The sequence below is a fragment of the Malurus melanocephalus genome, unplaced genomic scaffold (assembly GCF_030028575.1).
Source record: "Malurus melanocephalus ecotype Western Australia unplaced genomic scaffold, MMel_1.1 scaffold_146, whole genome shotgun sequence".
Taxonomy (NCBI): Eukaryota; Metazoa; Chordata; class Aves; order Passeriformes; family Maluridae; genus Malurus; species Malurus melanocephalus.
Window position 1 is genome coordinate 917,326 of NW_026623378.1, and position 22,129 is coordinate 939,454.

Consider the following 22,129-nt stretch of genomic DNA (forward strand, 5'->3'; position numbering starts at 1 on the left):
AAGTGAAATATTTGGTTTTCCGCCCTGAAGGACAGAAAGCCAACCTACCTACAGTACTGACTTCAGAAATRCAATTATTCAGAACTCTTCATATCTTAAAATATGATTGAAGGCCCTTACAGTTTTGAGTTCCCTGTATCCTAATACCACACTTTCACGGGAAGAATGCATCAGTTTGGAAGGATCCACACCTAAAATGCGCAAACAAAACTGACAAAACAAAAAACGTGTTCAAACACCTTTTATTAGTTAAAAAAAAATTTCYACAATGCCTAGAGATCCCAAGTGCTAGTGCATATGGATGAGAGACACAGATTAGTGAGTCCAACCAAAATATACAAAGCAACTGGGAGGCCAGGAGGGAGGCTGGGAAAGACACACAGCCCAGTACACACCTGCACTGTACTTACAGTTAGAGGAGTCTGGCTCACATACATTGTATGGTTTATGGGTAAGTGAAAGACTACAGAGCTGAATGGAGTTAGTCTATGGACAGTGGGGTTTTCTTGGTGTGGTGTCAGCTAATAATTCCACGTATGCTCTTGGAATGGTCTCTTTTGAGGTAGAATTGCCTAACTTGATGAATCACCTTCAATTTCACCCTGTGAGAGAAGAGAGATAAGAAACAAGTAAATATTCCCAGTAGAAAACACATATACACAAAACTAGGAGAAAAATCAATGCTGATAGTCACCACAAAAAAMCCCATAAACAGCTACAAAGCAATGAGGACCATAGGTGGTGCAAAAAATAAATGAATTCTCTACTCCTTTTGGAAACCAGCCACACTCCTGCTGTAACTCAGATCTCTGGGGGAAATGATGGTGTGAATTCACAGGTGGTGGAAGTCGAGCTAATGTGAGGCAGGACTGCCACAGGCAGGAGTGTCCTGCTTTGTGACCCCAGGTCTGCTCCTGCCCTGGCCCAGCCAGCCGTCAGCACTGCTGATGGAGCCAGTGGGATTATGAGGCCCATTTCTGGGATGGGCAGTGGGGAAGATGGTTGGTGGAGGGTAGCAGGTGCAAAGTGAGACTTTTGAGAGCTTTGGGGACCATGAAAATTGTCTGAGCTTCAGAAAGGCTGAATACTGTGGGGTTTGGGTACATGCAATACTTGTGGAAGGGGCAGACAAAGGCCTTAACACTGAAATTGTAAAGGAAATACCATGTAAGAAGTGTTTGCCCCGATTGTCCATGTTGGACAAAAAAATCAGCCTTGTTCAAGAGCTGAAATTGGCCCAGAGACTGATGCTTGACCCTGGGCTTCAAAAGAACATTGCAGCTAGAACAATTCAAAAATTAAATTAACTAATTTAAATACGGAAAAATCTATAGAAAAACCTAACTTGTTATCTGAATCTCTTCTAAAGCACGACTGCAACCAGGAAGAAGCTATTCCATGTGCTGATGGAACCCTAGGACAGCATTAACACCCCAAAATCAACCCAAATCAGGCAGCGGTTTGCAATCTGTCCATTTGCAGCATTAACACCCCAAAATCAACCCAAATCAGGCGGTGGTTTGCAATCTGCCCATTTGTTGTTCATGGAAAATTCCCGAGATAAGGAAGTGACAAAAGCAAGAACTGATGAGCTCAGGATTTTGTCCAGTAATCTGGAAAACAGGAACAGTGCATGGCAGTGCTACAACCACAGGAGGCAAAGGGGAGATTGTCTCAGGGGGAAGGCAGTAACCCAGAAAGAGCCAAGGTGTGGCACAGAGAGCCCGGGGCAGCCAGGCCATGGCACCACTCACCTCTCCGCCGGTGCTCGCCGGGGCTCCCTCTCCCTCCAGCCTGGGCTGCTCGGGCGGCTGCGGCGCTGCCAGGTCCTCCTGCCAAGTCACAAGCAAGATGTTTGTCCTTGCTGCCACATGCAGAGTCATCGCCCTAATCTTAGCCAGACTCTGCGAGATGGGCTCGAGCATTACACACGCAAGCAAAATAGAAGCTTTAATRGATGGCAGATACTCCTTGAAATCAGTTTTTGTTGCGCAGCTGGTTAGAGCAGATATTTATGAAAATGCCAATTCAATTTCTTAGAGCCTGGTTTAGGGTCTTTTTCATACAGAAAATCAATTATTTTTCTGTCATTGAGACCAGAATTTTGACTSCTTCAGTGTGAAGAAATTTAGGAGRAACAAATAAATTTGCCTRTAGTAAGMCTATAYCAACCCYTTCCCTGCATTATCTTACTTAMCCTAAGTAMTAAYTGCAGTGACWAAAGCTRATCAAAGATACAGCAGTACTGCCATGGTGTTAAAACTTCTGATAAAATATCATTATCAAAGGATAAGCTTTTCTTTTTGTTTGAGTCCAAGCATTTACTTAAGTATTTTGGGCTTTTTTAGCTACTTGCCTGTATCTTTCAGCTACCTTCCTATTCACAGAAGAAAAGGTTGCAATACCAGGCAATTGTGTTAAACACAATTTAGCTACATGAGAAGAGAAGACAAAATCCTGACCATCCTGGATGTGCATAGGGGATGGACAGAAAGCAGAAATGCACCTCTGTGGAATCAGTCAGTGAGAGTAGGGGAAGCAGAAATAGCAGGACCTCTGTAGCCCAGCCCCAAATCACCAGGAAATTAAACTGAAATGACAAAGTTCTCTGTTCCCTTTGAGCACACATGCCCAGCAGTTTTTCTGGATGACTCTCTTTCCACATGAACTCAGGGACACCACAGAGGGAACTGGACACACATGTATTATGAAAAGGGAAAGTAAATTCTGCAGAACTTTCAGAAGATAATTATTATCGGAAGGCAGAGTTATCAATTGCAACATACTGGAAACAGAAGGCCACCACTTTGTCTGGTGCTGATGTTGATGCAATGCKAATCAAATATCCCTGCCAAACTGATTGTAAACAGAACTTCATGCTCAGTTGGTTTGGGGAACTCCACTCTTCATTTTTAMATGTCCTTTCTTTTCTGTACAGCAACAGCTGTTGTCATCAGTAGGAGAAGATCCCTGCTGCTTTTTGGACTGAATGAAGGAAGAAAAGTGATGTGAAGTAAAAAGGAAAAAGTAGATGGAGTTACGTAAGATAGAAGGTAGAGCCCATGAAAATTTAAGCTGGATATTGAACTTCAGATCCATTTGTGGCAACAAAGGGAGCCAGAAGGTAGAAGTACTGCAACCTGCTTGCCAGGAGGTAGAAGTACTGCAACCTGCTTGTCCTACGTACGGGCTTCTTGCTTTCCGTGCAAACTCCCATAAGATCAATCCACCAAAGACAGAAAATAGCCAAAGTACGAGCTGCAGCCCTGTTGTGATGTCTGTCACAGCTGCAGGCATTCCCTTCATCTCCCTGCTGAGACCAGATCAGTCTGTTTATGGAGAGCACCATGCTCTGGTGGTGTCTCCAGATGAGAAGCACAGTGTGATTGCCTTTCCCTAGGAACGTACTCTTAATTTGCACTGCACTGTTGGCTGAGTGAGTCTCATTGGTACCAGCCTGAGCTGTGGTAAGCAAGCCCAGGTAAMCAAAGGACATCAAATGCACGTCATGGCAGCCAGTTTATCCTGCAGGGAGRCCTGCAGCTCTCCAGGAGAGGCCATGCTCTGATGGAGCCGCTCGGGCACAGCCTTTCTGAAATGAGTCAGCTCTCCTGCTGCCAGCAAACAGCTCACTACTCCCAATTTATGGAGGCTCATCCATAAATTTGGCTTTAAAGCACTTTACATTGGCATTTACACTACACTTTGCATATAGGGCTGTGTGAAAATGACTACACCTTATAGCTCAACAGCACACATTAGGCCAAAGCAGGTAAAGAGACTCAAATTGCTTTACACACAGATTTTTGACTGTTAGGTGGAAAGGAAAGAAACCTCCAATGCAAACCACTGACAATAGCTGCAGCAGCAGGTGTTTCATAATGTTTTGCAGGTGGACTTACCAGCTACTGTGAAATTGTGAAGGTCAGTAAAAGGGAACTGCCTGAAGTGCTGAGCAGCATTGGGAAAATCGGGAAACAGCTCACAGGAACACAAGGACCAGGGCAGTGCACTCCACAGAGTATGACCACCTGTTGCTCCTGGGCTCTGGTAGGTGCAGAAAGAGTCCTGGGAGAGGGACACCTTTCTCAGGACCACCCTGAGGACATGGTATCCAAGAGCAATGGCTGAGCTGGAGAATCCCTGTTCAGCTATTRTGCTGTTGTGAGATCCCTTAGATTGTGCTCTCTGCCAAGACTCTGCTCCAGAAGGCTAAAAATCAACCATCTATTTTTGGAAAGGGAAGCAACTGAGTTTCTGGAGGGTGTTTCTAAACTCTATAGGAGGAACCAGCACAATAGCAGGATGAAGAGGTGTCAGGCCGTGTTAGGGATGTCACCTCACAGCCTTTTTCTCACGTGCTTCCACCCTGCCCAGAATAGGGAGCAGGAGATGAGGAAGGGCTGCATTCTTCAGCTGGGTGTTAGCTGGCTGGGGATTTCAGTGACTGCTCAGCAAGACCATCTATAGGGGAGGACCATGTGGAGGAGGGGTCTTCACTTTGRGTGAAGAGCCAGAAATTCCTGGGCACCAATTCCAGCTCTAACACTGACTCACAGAACAATGCTGGGCAAGAAAGAAGGGATGAAAACCCAGCTTCCTTGGGGGACAGCAAGAGTTTTGTCATTCCTGTCAATGCTCATCTTCTCATTAAAAGGGATAACGTTTTTAAGGGAAAGACATGTTGAAACCACGGAGCAATTAGTAATGACCCTTCTGCTCTTAAAGGGTGAGCTGAATTTTTCCCCTCAGAAATTACACATTTTCTTTGAAAAAAGTATTTTAAATGGAAAAAAAAATTAGTTTGCTATGGGCTATTTTCCTCTATTTTTGGGAGGACAAATTTTGAATCTTTTTTTTTGCTAGTGAGGAAAGAAAATTGAAGTACTTGAACATGCTAGTTAAGTGAAAAATAAGACCTTAAAATTCCTTCCAGAAATACTATGCAAGTTTTTAAAATATTCTGTGTGTTTAAAAATACATTTTTATGTAGAATATATACACAACAGATTATCTATATATATGAAATACAGTACTTTGTTGAGGTTATAAAACATAGGTACATGCTCAGCTATCACTAATGAAAAACTCAACAAATTAAGACCTGCCATTTATAAAAATATTCCTGTACAATGCTAAGAGATCTTAAATAGACTGTATATAGGCTTCTGGGTTCAGATATTTTAATAAGTTTTTTAAAAACTGATTTTAAAAGCCCAGAAATACTGAAAAAAATACTATTTAATTCCTCTGATTTCTCATTTTCACAAGTTCTATGGAATTCCCTTTTTTAGCTCCTCAGCAAATGAGTTGTATGTTCTGCTGAGTCCATATATGAAGTGGAATTTATGATTTTTTGTCTATATTACCTTATAGAGCAGTAGGAGTTTTGTTGCTGTCTCCAAATATTTGGATATAATCTTATTATTTTCCTTATATAACAGAGAAAGCAGTTCAAATATCGGAATGCTGGAATATATTTATCAACACTCAACCAATTGAGTGGCAAGCAGGATTTCTTTGTTATTATCATTATTATCATCATTTTAAGGCTGTAAAGCCAATTCACTGGCAGCCTCATCTGCTACAAATTTAAGAGCCCTCAATGGGACATCAATTGCATAAGGTGGAGAGGTTCAGCCTCCTGTAGTGCTCTTGACCTTGGGTRTTGGAGCAAACATGATGCAGCTTGGCAGGATCCCCAAACCACTCCCTTGGAAACCCTGAGGCAGCCTGACAGGTCCTGTGGACGAGCTGTTCTWGAGAGGTTTCAGGCTGAGTGTGCTCAGAGCGATGCTGACAGCTCTGACTGAGGGATCAATCCTTGATTAAAGTGAGAGGACCCACCAACAGGACAGACAGATGGGCGTGCAGGATTCCTGTCTTACCCTACAAATCCAGGTAGACTTTTGGAGTGGCTTGGTTTTTATCCAGCTCACAGCCAGACTCTCTGAGATTTTCGTAAGACTGCTTATACAAACAACACACTTAACGTGTGCTACAGGATTGCTGGGGAACAGTCTTGAGCCATGAAGCCCATCCATGGTCTTGCAGGCTTTGAGGCTTCACCAGTGCCACTAACTCAGATATTTTGCATGGGAAAATGTTTGCCTGGATGCACTAATGAGACAGAGTGATGCACAGAAAAAGTGCCTGTAGGCAGAGTGCCCCACTGCACGTTGCTTTTGCAGTCTCCCCTGCTCCATGAAGGATACCACTGGCATGCATCACTGCATCAACTAAGCACAATGAAGCTTGAATACAAAGGGGGAGAAGTTTCAACTACTTATTCCACTTAATTGTTAGGTAGTCTGGCTGTTGATTTCCCTGCTCCTCCTGCTTAGCAGCTCTGCCCTTGGTGGCTTCTCAGATACCCTTGGTTGCTCTCTCCTAGTGGCACTTGCCCATCCCAGTTTGACTTGAACAGGGAGGTCGCTCAGTTTCTGCTTCTAATTCCTTTGGTGAGACTGCCTTCGTGTCRGCAGCATCACAGGGTGTAAGTGAAGGGAAATAAGGCCATGAACATCAGCCTTCCACATTCAAGATGTGCAGTTGTTATGAAAGAGATGAGCCACAGTGTGGGTGAGGCCCACGTGTGCCAGATTGGGTGCACAGAAAYGCTGTGATGCAGAGAACGCGCCCAGCGGTTGCACATAACTGACAACTGCTCATTTAATTAATGGAGCGAAGTAAAAAAAAGATCAGACCCAATTCAAAGTGACAGAGTCATGAGCTGACAACTAAATCATAAACACTGACAGGACAAATAGATCTAAAGGCAAGATCCAGGTGGAGGGTGTGGGGAAGCATCAGTTACTGAGGAAATGRTTCCAAACCCTGAGGGACATTTTGAGAGCGTGTGCATGTACAGGGCTTGTTCCCAGCCATGTGGTGTCTGCATTGCAGCAAGCTCTCTGCTGTGTCATACAGACAAAGAATTAATTCTCTTCTAAGACAGGGATATTTAGTGGGTGGTTATCTAACTGGAATCTCTTMGTGTCCACCCCAGAGATGGGGATGGGTGCAAAGCCACAGACAGAATACACTACTGATGGGTTTCATTCCTTTCTGTATCAGAAAAACCACTGAGAGTTTATAATATCTTAATTTATAGATTTTTTAGTTAATACTTTAAAACTCCCACAAATCAGTCAATATTTTCTTGCACTCAGCAGTGACCAGGTCAGTGCCAAAGCCCTATCAGGCAGTGCCAGCACTAGTCAAGGTTGCTCTCATCTGGTGCTTGGCACCCCTCCATAGGTGTAGAGTTACTTCAGCCCTGTTTCCTTCTGCATGGCTCTGAGTGCTGCCCCCAAGGATAGTAAGGAGCAGCAGGGTTCCAGAGTGCCCACATTTCAGTGCCATGATGCAACGAAGGGCTGAATTCTTTCCCATGGCCCAAGTCACTATCAGATCCACCTGCAGAGCTCAAGTACCCCACGGCTATCCCGAGCAAAACTTAACCCAAAACCCTTAGAGTTCCCTTCTCCTTCCTAGTGTGTGCCTGCCACAGCTGTCAAACACAGATTAAATGTCAACAAGCTCTCTGTAACTGATATTAACATTGGGCATGGTCAGYTGGGACATGTCCCAGCCCCGAGTCACCTGCAGCACAGATCCCTGGCTCTTGAACAGCCCCTCTATAAAGTCAGTAGGGAACAACACCGGAGATTGCTGAAAACCCAAATATGATGTTGGCAAGTACTCTTTGCAATYAGAAAGGAGGATGGTATGGAGCACAAACAAGTCTCAGGACTGGATGCAATAACTCTCTCAGACTTCAGGGGCTGAAATGTTTGTGATGATTCCAGGATTGCAAGATAATGGCAGTGGGTATTCTGTTTAAACATTTAAAAGCTATTCCTTATCACTCTTAGAGTACCTCCAGTGGGTCTCCCACATGCATTAACGGTGCCTGGTGCTGCTATTGGCAAACTCTGGATATATTTCCATTAGCAAATTGTGCAACATGATAGCAGCAATTCTGGAGAAAAAACGGCCAGTGCTGAGATCCCAGCACAACTCCTTGTACTCCTTCCAGGGCCCTCCCTCTGGAGCAGCTTTGGCTCCATGACAGTTATCCATTAGCAATGGGGATGCACCCGGTGTGCATGTGGAGCTCAATCTTCCGTGTCTAGCTGGATCCAAAAGGTGTCTAGCCAGATGCTACAKTATGGTGAGGGTGAATAAAAGATTTTCACTCCAAAACTGAACTAAACCAGTAGAAGAGACAAACCTACTTTCACAGAAACAAACATTTTTCCTGAATTTTCTTTTCTCCTGTGATTTGTCTTGTTTTTCTCCTTGTGTTTGCAGTCTGCTGCCCACCTCTGCTGTTTGGCATGACACCATGATGCTCTACCCAAGGCAATTTCCTGGCTCCATTCAGTCTGCCCTTTAGCATGTGACACATCCTCATTTTTTATTTCTTAATCAATCTCCATTTTAACTCTAAGCAGTTGTTCATCAATGGAAGAATGACAGTTCAGATGCTCAATGATTTACCTCTCTGGAAAACTTGCACTGGTTTAAGCTCTAAAATTAGCTGTAAACTGTCAGTTTTTGAGGTAGGGCTCTCACTTAGGAGGAAAGGTGAAGAAGATTGCTGCCGCCCAGTCCTTGCTGGAGGGGAGACAGTTCGATATCTGCAGCAGGGATTCCTACCATCAGCAAATTCCTCACTCTCCTGGGTCAATCACCCCACGGWCAGTCAAAAGGCAGGAGGGGCCCCATGGAACTAGGAATCACTGTTTGCACTCCTGCAGCCTAACTGCTGCTCCCTGTGGGAATAGAGATTAAATTTATCCCAAGGGTTTAGCAGAACTCRTGTATCTGCCCTTTTCACATGCTTTCAGGAGGACATTTTGCGTCACTTGTAGCTGCTGTTCTCCTCTTTTGTTAGGCTATTCTCTCAGGATTTATATGCTGTGTAGAAGTTTTGTTTCACATCACAATGTGTTTATGTGCAGGTCAGGAAATTAATCAGCCGACTATCTGAACAATTAAAACAATTTCGGCCAGCCTGGCTTTGCTTTGATTCTGGGTTTGGGTCTGTTGTGACTCATCAAGCTCATGTGGCTGTCAACAGCACTGATCACACTCTCTRAAGAGGGGAAAGAGCTGGGTTTACCAGAGAGCTGCCAAGGATTGGCCTCATGGGCTGTACAAATGAGTGCTGTTTGTTACCAAAGCATCTTCTCTAATGATCAACACTGCCTTCAGCTAAGGAGCTGTTCTGCTCCTTCACATGCCCCGTAATCCTCTCCCTTGAAGCAGCCCCGTTTGTCAAATTAGGCTGGAGGACAGAAGATGCCTTGTCTGAATGTGGCTTAACCCGTACACAATTCGGGTCACACGGCCTTTATCAATAAGCACTCGGTTGTTGTCAAACCAGCCCAAAGCAGAGCAGCAGGAAAAAAACACAGCTCCAAAGTTGGAGCTGGGCTGTGCCTGAATTGCTGCTGCCCTCTGCTGCCTCCGGAGCAGCCGGGGAGAGCCCGTGCATCCCACCAGCACGGCACAGGGGTGAGGGCAAGGGCTGGCTCCTGTGCCTTCCCACCCGCACATCCCAGAGCTCCCACTCGGGCCAGATGCTCACTGCAGCCCAGACACATCTCTGCTCAACACCTGGCAAGAATGCTTTTCTACAGTCATAAGAAAATGGAGAGCCAGKCTCTGGCCAGCAGCGCCCACTGATGGGACAAGAGACAAACAGGCATCAAGGGATTAACGTGTCCATCTGAACAGAAGAAAACAATTCTCTTTTTTCCCTTTGAGGGTGGTCAAACACTAGCACAGGTTTCCCAGGGATACTGTGGAGTCTCTTTCTGCGGAGATTCAAAAAGCCAGTGGGACACAGTCCTCTCTCTCTGGCCATAAGGGGGTTGGACTAGATGATCTCAAGAGGTCCCTTCCAAACTAATTGATTCTGTGACTATATTAGGCATTGTATGATATTATTGTTATACAAAAGCAGATACTGCTGAAAACCTCTCATGAAACAAGTAAAACCATCAACTGTAAATGTTTGCAGGTACTTTAAGTGTAATGCAAAGGCTCTTCTGTCTCGTACATCATGGAGAAATAAACATACCTTTTTTACCACTCCTGTAGTGGCCACAATTGTCTCTGCTCCTTCCACAGTCTTGTTTGCCACTGTGTTCACGCTGGCTACTACAGCTTCTCCCACCACATTGGCCTGCTCTTTGGTCTTCTCAGCAACTGCATTTTCAACAAAAGCAGAAAATCAGCAAGCTAGACACTACCAGAAGGCTGTCAAATTCCCTGGGATGAAAAAATTATTGGTGTAAAAGAAGAAATCAGTCCTGGTGCAGTCCTTGTCTGGATTTTTTCGATGAGATCACGTCTGAATTTAGATCATGTACGTGATGACTTTTGTCTGACACAAAATGCTGCTCAGAGAGCAGTACTGCAGCCTGTCAGTCTTTGTGGGCAACWGGAGAATGAAAAATTCAGTCAGATACTAAGAGAMAACAGTGTAAATAAGGTATTTTGCRTTGCAAACTGTCCATGGCCTCTCCCTGGGTACCTTCTGTTTGGTTCAATGCCCCTTGGCAGAAYGAAGAAAYAGTTACGAAATTCTTTGGGGAAAGGATGCATTCATCTTCCTGCAGGGTGGYCCATATGGCTGCTCTGCCTTGGATCTTGGAGTCTGGGATATCCTAGAAGGAACCCTTTTGGTCCCTGACTCTGTGACTGCCTGACAGAAGTCTCCCAAAGACCACGGTCTTGGCCAGACAGTATCTGATGCAAGTAAATCCTCTCTGTCTGCTGGGCTGTGCACTTGACATTGTGAAATGTCTAAATTGCTGTGAATCATTCCAGTCTGCCAAGTAACCTTTGTTAAATTTTTTGGCCTGCTCTACTGATTCAATATTTTCTCCCATCCGTGTCCACTGCAAATGCCAGACCCCGAACCATCGCTCCTGGCAAGCACCCWCCATTCATCAGCTGGAAAGTCAGGTAGATTGGTGGTGTTTCACAGAGATCTGCCACTTGGCAGGGTGATGTCCTTCCCAAGAGCTCTAACAAATTAAAAAAAGCAGATTTTCACATCTCTCTCAGGGCTCTTACCTGAGGTCACGCTTTGCACTACGCCCTCCTTGGTTTTGGTGCCTGTGAAAGGAAACACAATCCATCAGTGCTGCCTGGCAAAGAASACCCTGATTTCTGGACACAGATGGCTTCCTGCTCCTAGGAAGGGCAGTGTGGACTGGGGGGCTGCTGGTACCTCCTGCTCAGACACAAATAGTTTGTAGAGCCAGAAAAGAGACTAGCTTCCCTCCCCAATAAAGCCAATGAGTACCTTTGTGCTGAGAGYTGGAGAGCTTCAACAGCAAATTCTCTGGAGATGCCTAGACCTGAAAAAATCTTGATTATACCATGCTGAATATGAAAAATTGTCCCTGGAATATTTCCCAAATGAGCAGTCAAGCRGTGGTAAATCAACTTCCAGCTAATTGTAAAAATGACTGTAAATAAAATCACCTGGCAGTATCTCACCAACCTCAGTCTTGCAAGATATGGAGTTGCATCCATGGTTCTCCCCTGCCTTTCAGCACGATACCTGGCTGCAGTGGTCATTTAAAGTCTCGTTCTGTATTACTTAAAGACTCTGGAGAAACCTGAGACTGAATTTGCAGAACCACCAGCCACCTACTACACACCTGCTTACTAGATTCCCCCCTCAGTGCCTCAGTCTAGGCTGTAAATGCTCACAACAATACACAGAAAGCAGATGGGTTTATATCAAATTATGAATGTACACCACATGTATGCTTGCATTGTAGTTCATCTGTCTGTTCTCAGTGCAGAAAAGCTAACAGGATGTGAAGGCATCCAGTTTGCAACACAAATAGCCCTAAGGAATAATTAATCTCTGTGATTTTACTCCACATTTGAAGTGACCAGCTATATATCCCTTCTACTTGGTACTGCAGCAGATAAGTTAAATCATATAGCAGACGGGCAGCCCCCATTGTAACTAGGTGCTTTACACATTAGAAAAAATAAAGGATCAAATTTATCTCTGTTGGAAGTTAAATAAACATGTGCCAAAATATTCCACTAGTCCCACTTTACTGTGTATTGTAAATCATCKGTACCTATACAAGTTCTCTTTAAGTTTCCCATACTGATACAACAAAAGGATTGCTATGGCCAACTGTCAAAAGGATAAAAATGGACAATCGGGCAGATTTTTGACCCCCATGGTAATGGAGCATCCGTGGGTGTGGTGRGAGAAACCAGCTACAAACCACAGCTAATTCGCATTAACAGCCTGAAAAGCAAAACACGTGCAGTGCCCTGATAACAAGAGGTCCAGCCCAGCTCTGCTCTGCCTGATACATGCTACGTATTATTGAATGTAATTCTCGATTGTTGATTTATTTTGGGGGTTGCAATGTTTGCCTGGGGCAGAACAAAACTGTTCTACTAAAATATGCCCTCAACATTTCGCTCCACCCTCCCAAMCTGTGTTAGAACTCCAGAGATGAAATCTTTGTACCTTTTATTTGTTACTGCTGCGAACTGCCGTTCCCACGATACACAAATCTGTCCAGAAGCATAGCCTTGAGCAGAGCAGGTGCAGGTCCCAAACCATGAATGTGAGCCCCTGAATGGGCCAAASACACCCAGTTCAATTCAGACTGCATCCTGCTTTGTTTTCCCTCCCAATACCATTCCAATAAAAGACTGGCACAATATTGATTTGACATACAAACTTGTCTTGTATCAGACACAGATGCTCAAGCTTAGCCCTTTGCTGGTTTTTGGTCAAAGAACAATTGATAGTTAAGTAAGGCACATGATTTGCTCTACCAGCCTTTCATGCCTTTCAGTTTTGTGGTAAACACGCTTAGTGAGACAAGAGTRTACTTCTGTATGTTTTTTACCAGACTTTTCAGGTGACTACCTGGGTTCAATTCTTTTACAGGGGGAGGGGAGCGGTAGGTGCTCTATTTACTGATGGAAAATAACTCCAGAAAGGATGCAAAGAGAAGAAAAGCATCCGAATCCATTTGGCGACAGAAGCAATGTCATTGGGAAGAGTCACTGCTGCAGCCTGGGCAGAGCTGGCCCCATCCTCCCAGCCGAGCCACGCCCGATGACTCAGGCTCCCATCCATTATGCACCGCACGAAACCCGACCTTCCGGCGCTCGCTGCTGCCAGCAACCCGCATCTGTTGAATCAGAAAGCAATCACCTGATGCTCAATCTCATTTCACTCATTAGTCCTTGCCTGCGGCTTTGCACACAGAATTAGAAGTTCATGCCTCCTGAGTGCTGTGAGTCATCTGTGAGTGCCTTGGGACCGCCAGGGTGGGACCGAGTGCTTTGCACTGGGACAAGGCCTAGATAAAAAGGGGTGTTTTGATGTGCTTTAAGTTCTGCAGGAGTCCCTTAGTTTACGCATAACTCGGTGAGTTGGGGCTTTYGGTGACACACATGGTCAAAAATCATTCTGCAAAGCCAGTAGTGCACTGTTTTGAGGTTTCCTGAGCTATAGCATTGAACAGTACTCATGACTCAATACTCTGATGCAGCTTTGCATTACATTAATTAACTTTAGCATCACTTATACCCCTTTTTAAACCAATTTTAAAAAGACAGCCCATTGAACCAAATGCTGGATCCACACTAAGTGTGCAGGGATCCTTTACCACTTGGGTGCAATCAGAGGCTGTTAGGATTTGGAGAGCAGTCTGTGATTTCCCCAAGGGTGCTCTTTTTGTGCACCCTCTGCTCTCCCCCACCCGCTCAGCAGGGCCGGTGGTGGGGCAGGAGCACCGCACTGCAGGGGCAGCACAGGAGGSACACAGGAGGGAGGCATCTGCTGCCCTGACATGGGCTGTGGGAGCTGAATCTGCAGGGAGCAGAGGGGAACGAGGTGGCCACAGTGTCCCAGTGACACTATTCACTCCTSACTGATGCCTCTGAGTGAGCATTTTTTTCTTCTCCCAGGCAGCAGCAGTGACTCACCAGACATGGTGGATGTGCCCAGACATTTGGATTCCTCCTTAGAGAGTCAGCAATGAGTTAACACAAATATCTAAATGAAAGTCAGGAATCTGCTTCATCCATCCTAGGCCCTGGGGATTCTGCTCCCTTTCCTGACCTTCTCAAAAAAAGACCCTCAAGGTTCTACACAGTATTATTCTCTCCTAGCATCCAAAAATTCAAGTTTCATCACCTAATGCTCTCGATGGAGCTGCTGGGAAGGAGCAATGCTCTGCAAGGGAAGGAGCAATGAAAGAACAGTTCAGGTCTTTGATTTACTCTTTATGTGGCACAGAGTGTTAAAAGGCAGCATGAACAACACAYTAATCATTCCAGTTTTGACCAACATACCACACCTCCACCTTCTCTGGTTATTAAAACAAACCCCTATTTTCTGAGCTAATCAGCATCTGGCCTTTACTTTTCCTGCCTGTGAAAGCCTGAATTTTCCCCAAAGGGCTCAGCTTCCTCCAGGTCCCAACAGGAACTGAGTGAGGCCAAGGCAAAGCRCTGACCTGTGAATGACAGGGCAGGAACTGGCAGTATAGCAAYAAACCAAACCAAAAAAGGAGAAGGCACTTAAACCTCATCTTGATCCTTATTTCATCCTCATTCAGAGATTAAGGTTTCAAGAATTTTTAGTTTCAGGCTTGTATAAAACTTTATTGAATAGGTTAGAATCCCATAAAGAGACCTCTTGGCTGTGCAACAATGAAAACCAGGTCACAGTATGGAGGTGCACAACGTGACTGAACAGAGCTGTGRGGAATTATGTACAAAAATTCTGAATAACCCCAACACAACTCAAATCTGGAAGCAGGTGGAGCAATAATGATGCCMCAACCTGACACCCACATGTGACATTTTGCAGACTAGTGTTTCAGTTAGTTTAGTTGTTTACAGAGATGCTGCTTACCTTTTTTCTTGTGGTTCAGCTTCAAATTGAAATGTGTACTGTCACATCCATTCATTTCCACCATGTCAATAATTAAGTATTTAAAATTTAAGARGAAGGCATTACCAGACCTGCTACATACACATTTTATAATTAATTTGTAATGTACAAATGCATATCTGTAGCTACTGCCAACARAGCTGTTTTAAGTAGCTAAGTACAGCTGTGGATGTTGCAGTATGATAGCAGGAAGAGCCTGCATGTAAACTTTCCTACAGAAAGAAACACTCCCACATCCAGCAGAAATAAAAAGCTCTGTGAAATGCAGTAATCAGCAGCGAGAGAATCAGTCTTGGGAGCCTAAAACTCTAAAGAGTTTGCATTATCTGTAATATCTGACCATCCAGCCATATAATTGCATGTGCTAGATAAGTGGAGATAGTGCGTTTTGAGGGTAACCTTGAAAGGGGAGGTTTCAGCCCATTAACTGTGAAAGAGGTCTCTAGACTGGACATCAGGCATTGCTGTTTTCCAGATCCCATTCTTTGGGCAAAGGGAATTTGGGCATCTCTTGTAAAGMAAGATTAATGTGTGCACAGGCAACGAAATGGGTCAGTGAGCAGGAGAAGGATTTCAGGATAAACCCGTTTGTTTGTGGGGAAACAGATGCATCCTGCAATCCCCCCTCACTGACACCGCTGGCTCCTCTCAGGGATCTCCTCAGTGAGTCTCTCCCCGTGTGGAGGTGARGCAGAGACCGGCAGTGCTCCGATGCCTGGAGAGTGTCTGACTCCCCCTGCAAACAATCAGTGAATTGTCAAACCTCAYGCCTGAGCACCTGCTCCTTGACATCGTGCTGCCTCCCCCGTGGTTTCYATGTCTAACTTGCAGCTGGGGAAACTGAGGCACAGGGCGGCTGTGGCAGCCCAGGTTTACACAGAAACTCTGTAGAGCTGAGGCTCTTACCCAGACTATCCTGTTAGTCACTCCCAAGCTTCAGCCACAATAACAATTTATGCAGCTGTTCATGCTCAAAAGTAGATCAAAACCAGTTCTCTCTTACCTACATACATTACCCCTTCTTTGGTCTTCTCTGCAGCCTCTGTCACTCCCTGCTTGGTCTTTTCTGCAGCAGCCACCACACCTTCTTTAGCAATGGAGAAACCTTTCTTAAAGACATCCATCCTTGTTGCTTGTTAGGGTATTGTCTGGGATGAGCTGAATGAGGGAGCAAAAGCAGCAAAAAGCACCTCAAGGCTGGGACTGTGAGATGCAGCCTTACTCTCGGCAGATAGTCGGTTCGTGTGCAGGCGCTGCCTCTGCTCTTCCTCCTGTGCTGGATGAAGGCAGTGTGGCACAGCTCACAGCCCTGCCTGGCTCTTATTGATGAAGTGTGCTGCAGTGTAGCCAATGCCCGTCTAGAGCTGATCCTGAAATATTAATGATACGGATCTGCTTGGGAAGCGTTACGGAGGGAGGGGGAGAGCAGCACAACGATGGCAATAGGTAAGGGGCTGTCTGGACCATTTCCAGGCAGTTAGAGCTTTTAAAATATGCTGCAACGTTCTCACTCAAGGATGGTCTCAGTGAAGAGGGAGACTTTAGCAGAAGAGCTGAGGTCCTGAAAGGGCATTTTCCTGAGGCTGCAGCAGGAGCCAAACACCAGCTCTGCTGGGCCCCAGAGGGTGCAGAGCACGTAACACTGGCAGAGTTTGTACCAAACAAACAGGGTCAAGGCTGCTTGGGCTGGCATTTATCAGAACCCACCCTGCATAAAACATTAACAAGAACATTACTTCTAGTAAATCCTGAGAGAAAACAGCTATAGCGTGGTGCTCAGGTGAAGGGAGCTCRAGGTCCCACCTGCTGTGTTTGTCAAGTCTGAAGTCATTCAGTATAAATTGTGGGGTTTGCTCAGCTGTATATCCCATTACAACGGTTCATGTCTGAAAACTCTGACGCCTGTTGGGGGAAATCCTGTTTCCTATTTGGTTCTCTGAGTTGCTGTAGACAGAGCCCTGCTCCACCACTGCAGAGTGAGACAACATCTCACACCAAACACCATCCCTCACGTCAGAGCYGGTACTGCAGAGCACAGCGGGGTGAGAACAGCCAGCAGAGAACTGACTGGGCAAAGCTTACAGTTTGCAGGGAGGATCCATCAAGCCTCAAGGCCTGCCTAGGAAAAAATACCAAACAGTATTATGATCATTAATAACAGTTGGATATCTTAATGTGCTTGCAGTAAACTTCAAGTTGAAGTGTTTTGTGAAGTAGATCCTGAGTGGCCCAAATCAGCTGTTGTACCACCAACAAACTGAAATTCAGTGCCAGCACCTGTGAAAGCAATTGCTGGTGCAGCAAAGCCATTTTTAATTTTTTTTTAACAGTGCCAGATGTGAAACTATGGAAGCCACCAGCTGCTGAGCCCAAACCGTGATAGCCTTTGGCTGCTTTTCCTCACCAGGCAAAGAGAATACAAAATTCAGAGGCTGAGCTCTATTATGGGAAGGTAGAACTCCACAATGTCACGAAGTGCAGTGTTCTGCAAGCCACTGCTGCCACCAGTTATCAGCCTGGAAGTGTCAGATGGGGAATGACTACACAGAAAAAAGTCTGAACAAAAAATGCCCTATCTGTACATGCATGCAGACATGTATACAAATATAATTCTTACTGTGGAGCTAAGAACAGTTTTTGGAATATTTTTTTTACCCCATACTGAAATCATTAAAAAGCAGTTGATCTGGTAAATAACATATAGAGTTCTTAATCCTTTCCTCACAAATAACTCTCCTTACTTATAAATGAAGAAGAAATTTCCATCCAAAAGTAAAGGAGCCAAATTTCTGTCAGACTAATGAATTTATCAATTGTTAATTTAAAAAAGTGCAAGATTCAGACAAAGGCCAGCACAACACACCGATTATTGTAGGAGCTCACATTGTTCCACATTGTTGCAGCAAGAAGTGAAAGAGGTTTTTCTTACCATCTGTCAAAACTCCCCCTAGGCTGATGGTTGATGCTATGGCTGGTGCTCATTCCTCAACCCAAGGCGCTCTCAGACTGAAGATATCCTCACCTTACTTGCCATACAACCAGTGCTTTAGCCTCGTTGCTCCTGGAGCCAGTCACAAAACCACCATTGATGTCATCAGGCGTAGGGCAGGAGCATTGTTTTAACTGCATTTGTTAAAAAAATGAATTTATCATCTTTGAGAATTGTTCCAGGGCCCATTTAATTTTTCACCAGATTTTCAAAGACCATTAAAGCAGAGCATAGATCTTCCCAGGGTTATGGGTTTTACTGGTATTTTCAGGAGAATGCCAGGGCTGATAAGGCTGAGTGAGAAGTATATTTTAACTCAGTTCAGCTATTGTTGTCACTGTGATTCTGACAATTAAATTCTACATACTTTGCACTGCTATAAAAGGTAACAAATACATGAAATATCAAGCCATCCTGGGATGTGAAACATGAATCATCACCACATTGAATTAGCCCATACTCAAGCGGGACACTCCTTTCCGGCCTTCTCCTGTCCTGATGACCTTGAGAAAGGGCTCACAAGATCTATTTCAGTGCTGTTGGATCCCTCCCAAGGCAGCAGACATTGTTTTACCTTGAAACCTTTTTAGGAAAGCTCTGGACTCAAGACAAAATCATAGACAATCTATACAGGGCAAGCATCCATGAGTGCTCCTCAATATTTGCCACCTCCAGGGGACTGTAGGACCCTGCTTCAACTCCAAGCAGAGGATTCAGTCCCAGATTGTTGCCAACCCYGGCTCAGACAAAACTAACAGCAAGAGTTAACACAAACTACCTTGGCTTTAAGATTTTGCTAGGGACTTAACTTTCTGCCTGGTTAGTTTTCCCCCCTTGCATCAGATAAAMTAATCAGCAGCTAAAGAGAAAGGGCTCCAGCAGGCAATTCAGAGACCACAAGTTTTACCTCACCTGGCAGCAAACCCTTTTTCTGTGTTTTCTGCCTTGCAGCATTGGGAGAAGCCAGCTAAGCTACACATTAAGCTTTTTTTTTCCCTATTGAATATCACTCATATCACTGTAAACAAATCTGTRTCTCAAAAACATTTGGCTGATGTTCTTAATATTGAAAGAGAGCCCCTTGCCTTGACTTGTGCAATGACAAACCATCCCCTTGCTCTTCATTTAAASTCTGAATTCTGGCTGCTCAGGCTTGGCCATTGAGCCTCTTGCTCTGTAACAGCCCAGTTTGTTCAAACTTCCCCTGAAAGGAGCAGCTCCTCACTTCTCATGTGTCTCCACCTCTCCCTGMGTGCTGGTGGCTGACACTGGAAGCAGCTCTGTTCAATGTCTGCCAGCAATTCCAGAATATGGGCAAGAGAATTCTAACTCAAGTCCACCTATTCCCAAAGCACTGATGCAAGGCAAAGACAAGATTGCAAAGCAGAAATCAAAATTCCCTGTCCCCTACTGTWTTTTTTTCTTTTTGTCTGTGACAGATTAAACAGGATTTTACTTAATTGAAGACTCTTCCTTCTTGAATTTTTCCAGTTGCAAGCTACTCTGCCCACAAAACCTTAACCTTGTCCTTTAACAATGAACTTCTGCAGGAGACTAACAGCTGACAAAGTCCTTTTGCTTGATGAAAGAAGTGTGATTTGGTCATATTCTACTGAAGTATTTAAATGGTATATGATCTAGTTTGAAAGACAGGTGAGGAAAGGAAAGACAGACTGCTTTTGTGGCTGGTAAATATCCTTTGTTCAGGAAGTTTTTGCATGAAGAATAATATTAACATAAACAGGACCAAACCTTGCTATATATAAACAGAAATCCTTCCTCTCTCTCTTCACTTATGATAACTTCAAAATGCAGAAAGGAGAACTGCCACAGATATGTAATTTCCATGCCCTAATGAAAACAAGCAGTTGTCTGACATCCTCTTGGTAAACAGTTTAGGACTTGACCCCCTGCATGTACGTTTGCACAGGTAATGAGCTAATTTCCTTAGCCAGGGAATGAATAACCCAGGGACGAGCCATTTTTCAGGAACACACACAGGGATGAGCCACATGCAGTGCACAGAGTGCTGCCAGTACAGCGATCTTCTGTGACTGATGTCTGCTGTCGAACACCGCTGATAGCTCTTGAGCAAACCATTAAAAATAAATGCAATAAGAATTCATCTTCTTCCTCAGAGGGAAAGGGCAGTGAAAGGAATTGCTCCCTAGCCCTGCAGCCCCCCTGACACTCTTCTCCTTGTGCTCTCTTCCCCCAGAGCAGCTGCACACGCATGAGCGCGCATCGGCAGCGGGCAAGGAATGAGACAGCATTTTCCACATCTAAATCCCACTGCCTAATGAGAAGTTATCCCTTGCTGTGCAGCTATCAACAAAACTGCCTTCTCAGACATAAAATCCTTTCAGTTATTCAGTCTGCTTCAGAGATTTGGAGCTGGGATATATGAATCTAAAGCAACACTTGCTTTTCATCTTTTCTTGGCTTTTTAAACATTTTTTTTTCTTTTTTTTTTCCTTTTAAATACACAGATTCAGAATTTAAATCTATAATTAAGAGCATTACAGAGCAGGCAGTGAATCTGGGAAGAYACAAACGAAACAAGAAAAATCATCAGAATCTATTAAGTGAAAACTGAATTTCTAAGGGCTCTTCCTCCAGAGACATGCTGACTGGAACAGCCAGAGTATTTGCTTCCCAAGTACATCCAAGCCATTTATCGGACAAGCCATAAATCAAATGCATTGTTTGGCACTGTTTACTTTGTGTTTGCCCACCTCCTGTCCAGCTGTAGCTGCAGGGCTCTGACCYTAAACCAAAGGAAAGGGGCCAAGATGAGATTTTGCACCTTAAGCAGATTATCCAGGAAATGGTGCTGGCATTTGATGATGGAATTGCAAACAGGACAGTGAATTATTGGGGGAGGCAGCATCAGAGGGGATTCAGAGCTGTGTTTAATGGAAGTGGTTAGAATTACCAGACCAGGCAGGAGCAGACCTGACACTCACTGGCAAGATCCCAGGGCATAAGCGATGGATCTGGTGTAACTGGCAATACCAACTCCTTGAAGACTGGCTTGCAGTTTGAAGAATAGTTTGAACACTTCGAGGAAGCACTCCCCAGAAATACTTGGAGGAAGAGTATTTTCATGAATAAGGGCTTGGGGGAAAACAGAAGTCACTAGTGACTGGGGACCAAGAGTGAAGGGACAATGTCCTTTGGCTGTTCTAAGAACTGCCAGGGCAGGTTCAAACGTCTCCACCCCACTACTATTATCACATCACTTACTGAAAGGGTTGCTCTGCAAGGTACACCAACACTAGACCAGGCAACTGAAGAGAGACAAGATGTGTGCTGGTGTTGGTTGGTGCAAGGATGGTGTATGTAATTCGTGAGTAGGTACACTCCTCAGACCTGCTCCTCTACAGATGTAAAAGAAAACTTACAGCCCACTCTCCCCACATGTTTTGAACCAATGGTAAAACCACAACACGTTATTCAGATATCCCAAATCATAAGAGCTGTTAGACAAAAACTTCAACTAGTGTTCAGTAAGGAAGTCCCCTAGAATAATTAATGCCTTTCMTGAGCTCATGGCAGCATCCTATGCTATGCCTACCACAAGGAAAGGGAYGTCATTCCCGGCTTGCTCCATATTTAGCATCTTTCGTAACGGCTACCAAAAAAATAGTCATGTTAAATTATTAACCTACAAACTTGTGCCTGCTCTATCCATAGGGCAGCACCATCCCAACAGCACAGAGAACAGGTTCTTGCACCTGGAGGAGCAGCAGATGTTCTGAGCCAGGAGGATGGCAGAGAAACACTGCCCCACCATTTGGGAGGGATCACACCCATGAAGAATGACTTCAGTATCTGCAGYCCAAAGTCATTCTCTGCAAGCCAGGATCTCACTGCAGGTCAGGTTATAAGCCTGATACTTGTTTTGCCTTATGTTTGCTTCAGTTCCTTCCTGATAATGGTCTTAACATGTAAATAAATATAATGCTTAGGTCACATCCAGTTACTTGTGAGAAAGGCACATTTCTATGTGAAACACGGCACATGAAATATTCACACATTGACATGTGTTACAGCAGGATGCACACCATTCTGAAATAAAAGCAGCAGGAAGGAACAGAGGCAAGTAGCTAATTTTTTTCAGTCTTCAGTCCAGACCTTGTGATTTCWTCTCCCTGGAGAAG

General features: G+C 44.6%; 1 protein-coding gene across 2 annotated transcripts in view; it reads right to left on the minus strand.

The window, feature by feature from the left end:
- Window positions 1-22,129, minus strand: part of SNCG (synuclein gamma) — a 27,207-nt gene continuing 5,078 nt past the window's right edge. The window contains exons 3-8 of one of the 2 annotated variants that reach the window (XM_057371407.1): window positions 17,907-18,100; window positions 15,981-17,096; window positions 11,095-11,136; window positions 10,094-10,221; window positions 1,755-1,832; window positions 1-602 (exon numbers count right to left, since the gene is read on the minus strand). In XM_057371407.1, the coding sequence (XP_057227390.1) occupies window positions 573-602; window positions 1,755-1,832; window positions 10,094-10,221; window positions 11,095-11,136; window positions 15,981-16,101 (399 nt within the window). In that variant the 5' untranslated portion in view covers window positions 16,102-17,096; window positions 17,907-18,100 and the 3' untranslated portion in view covers window positions 1-572. Of the gene's footprint in view, window positions 603-1,754; window positions 1,833-10,093; window positions 10,222-11,094; window positions 11,137-15,980; window positions 18,101-22,129 lie in introns of both variants that reach the window. The other variant, XM_057371408.1, reaches the window with a different exon arrangement.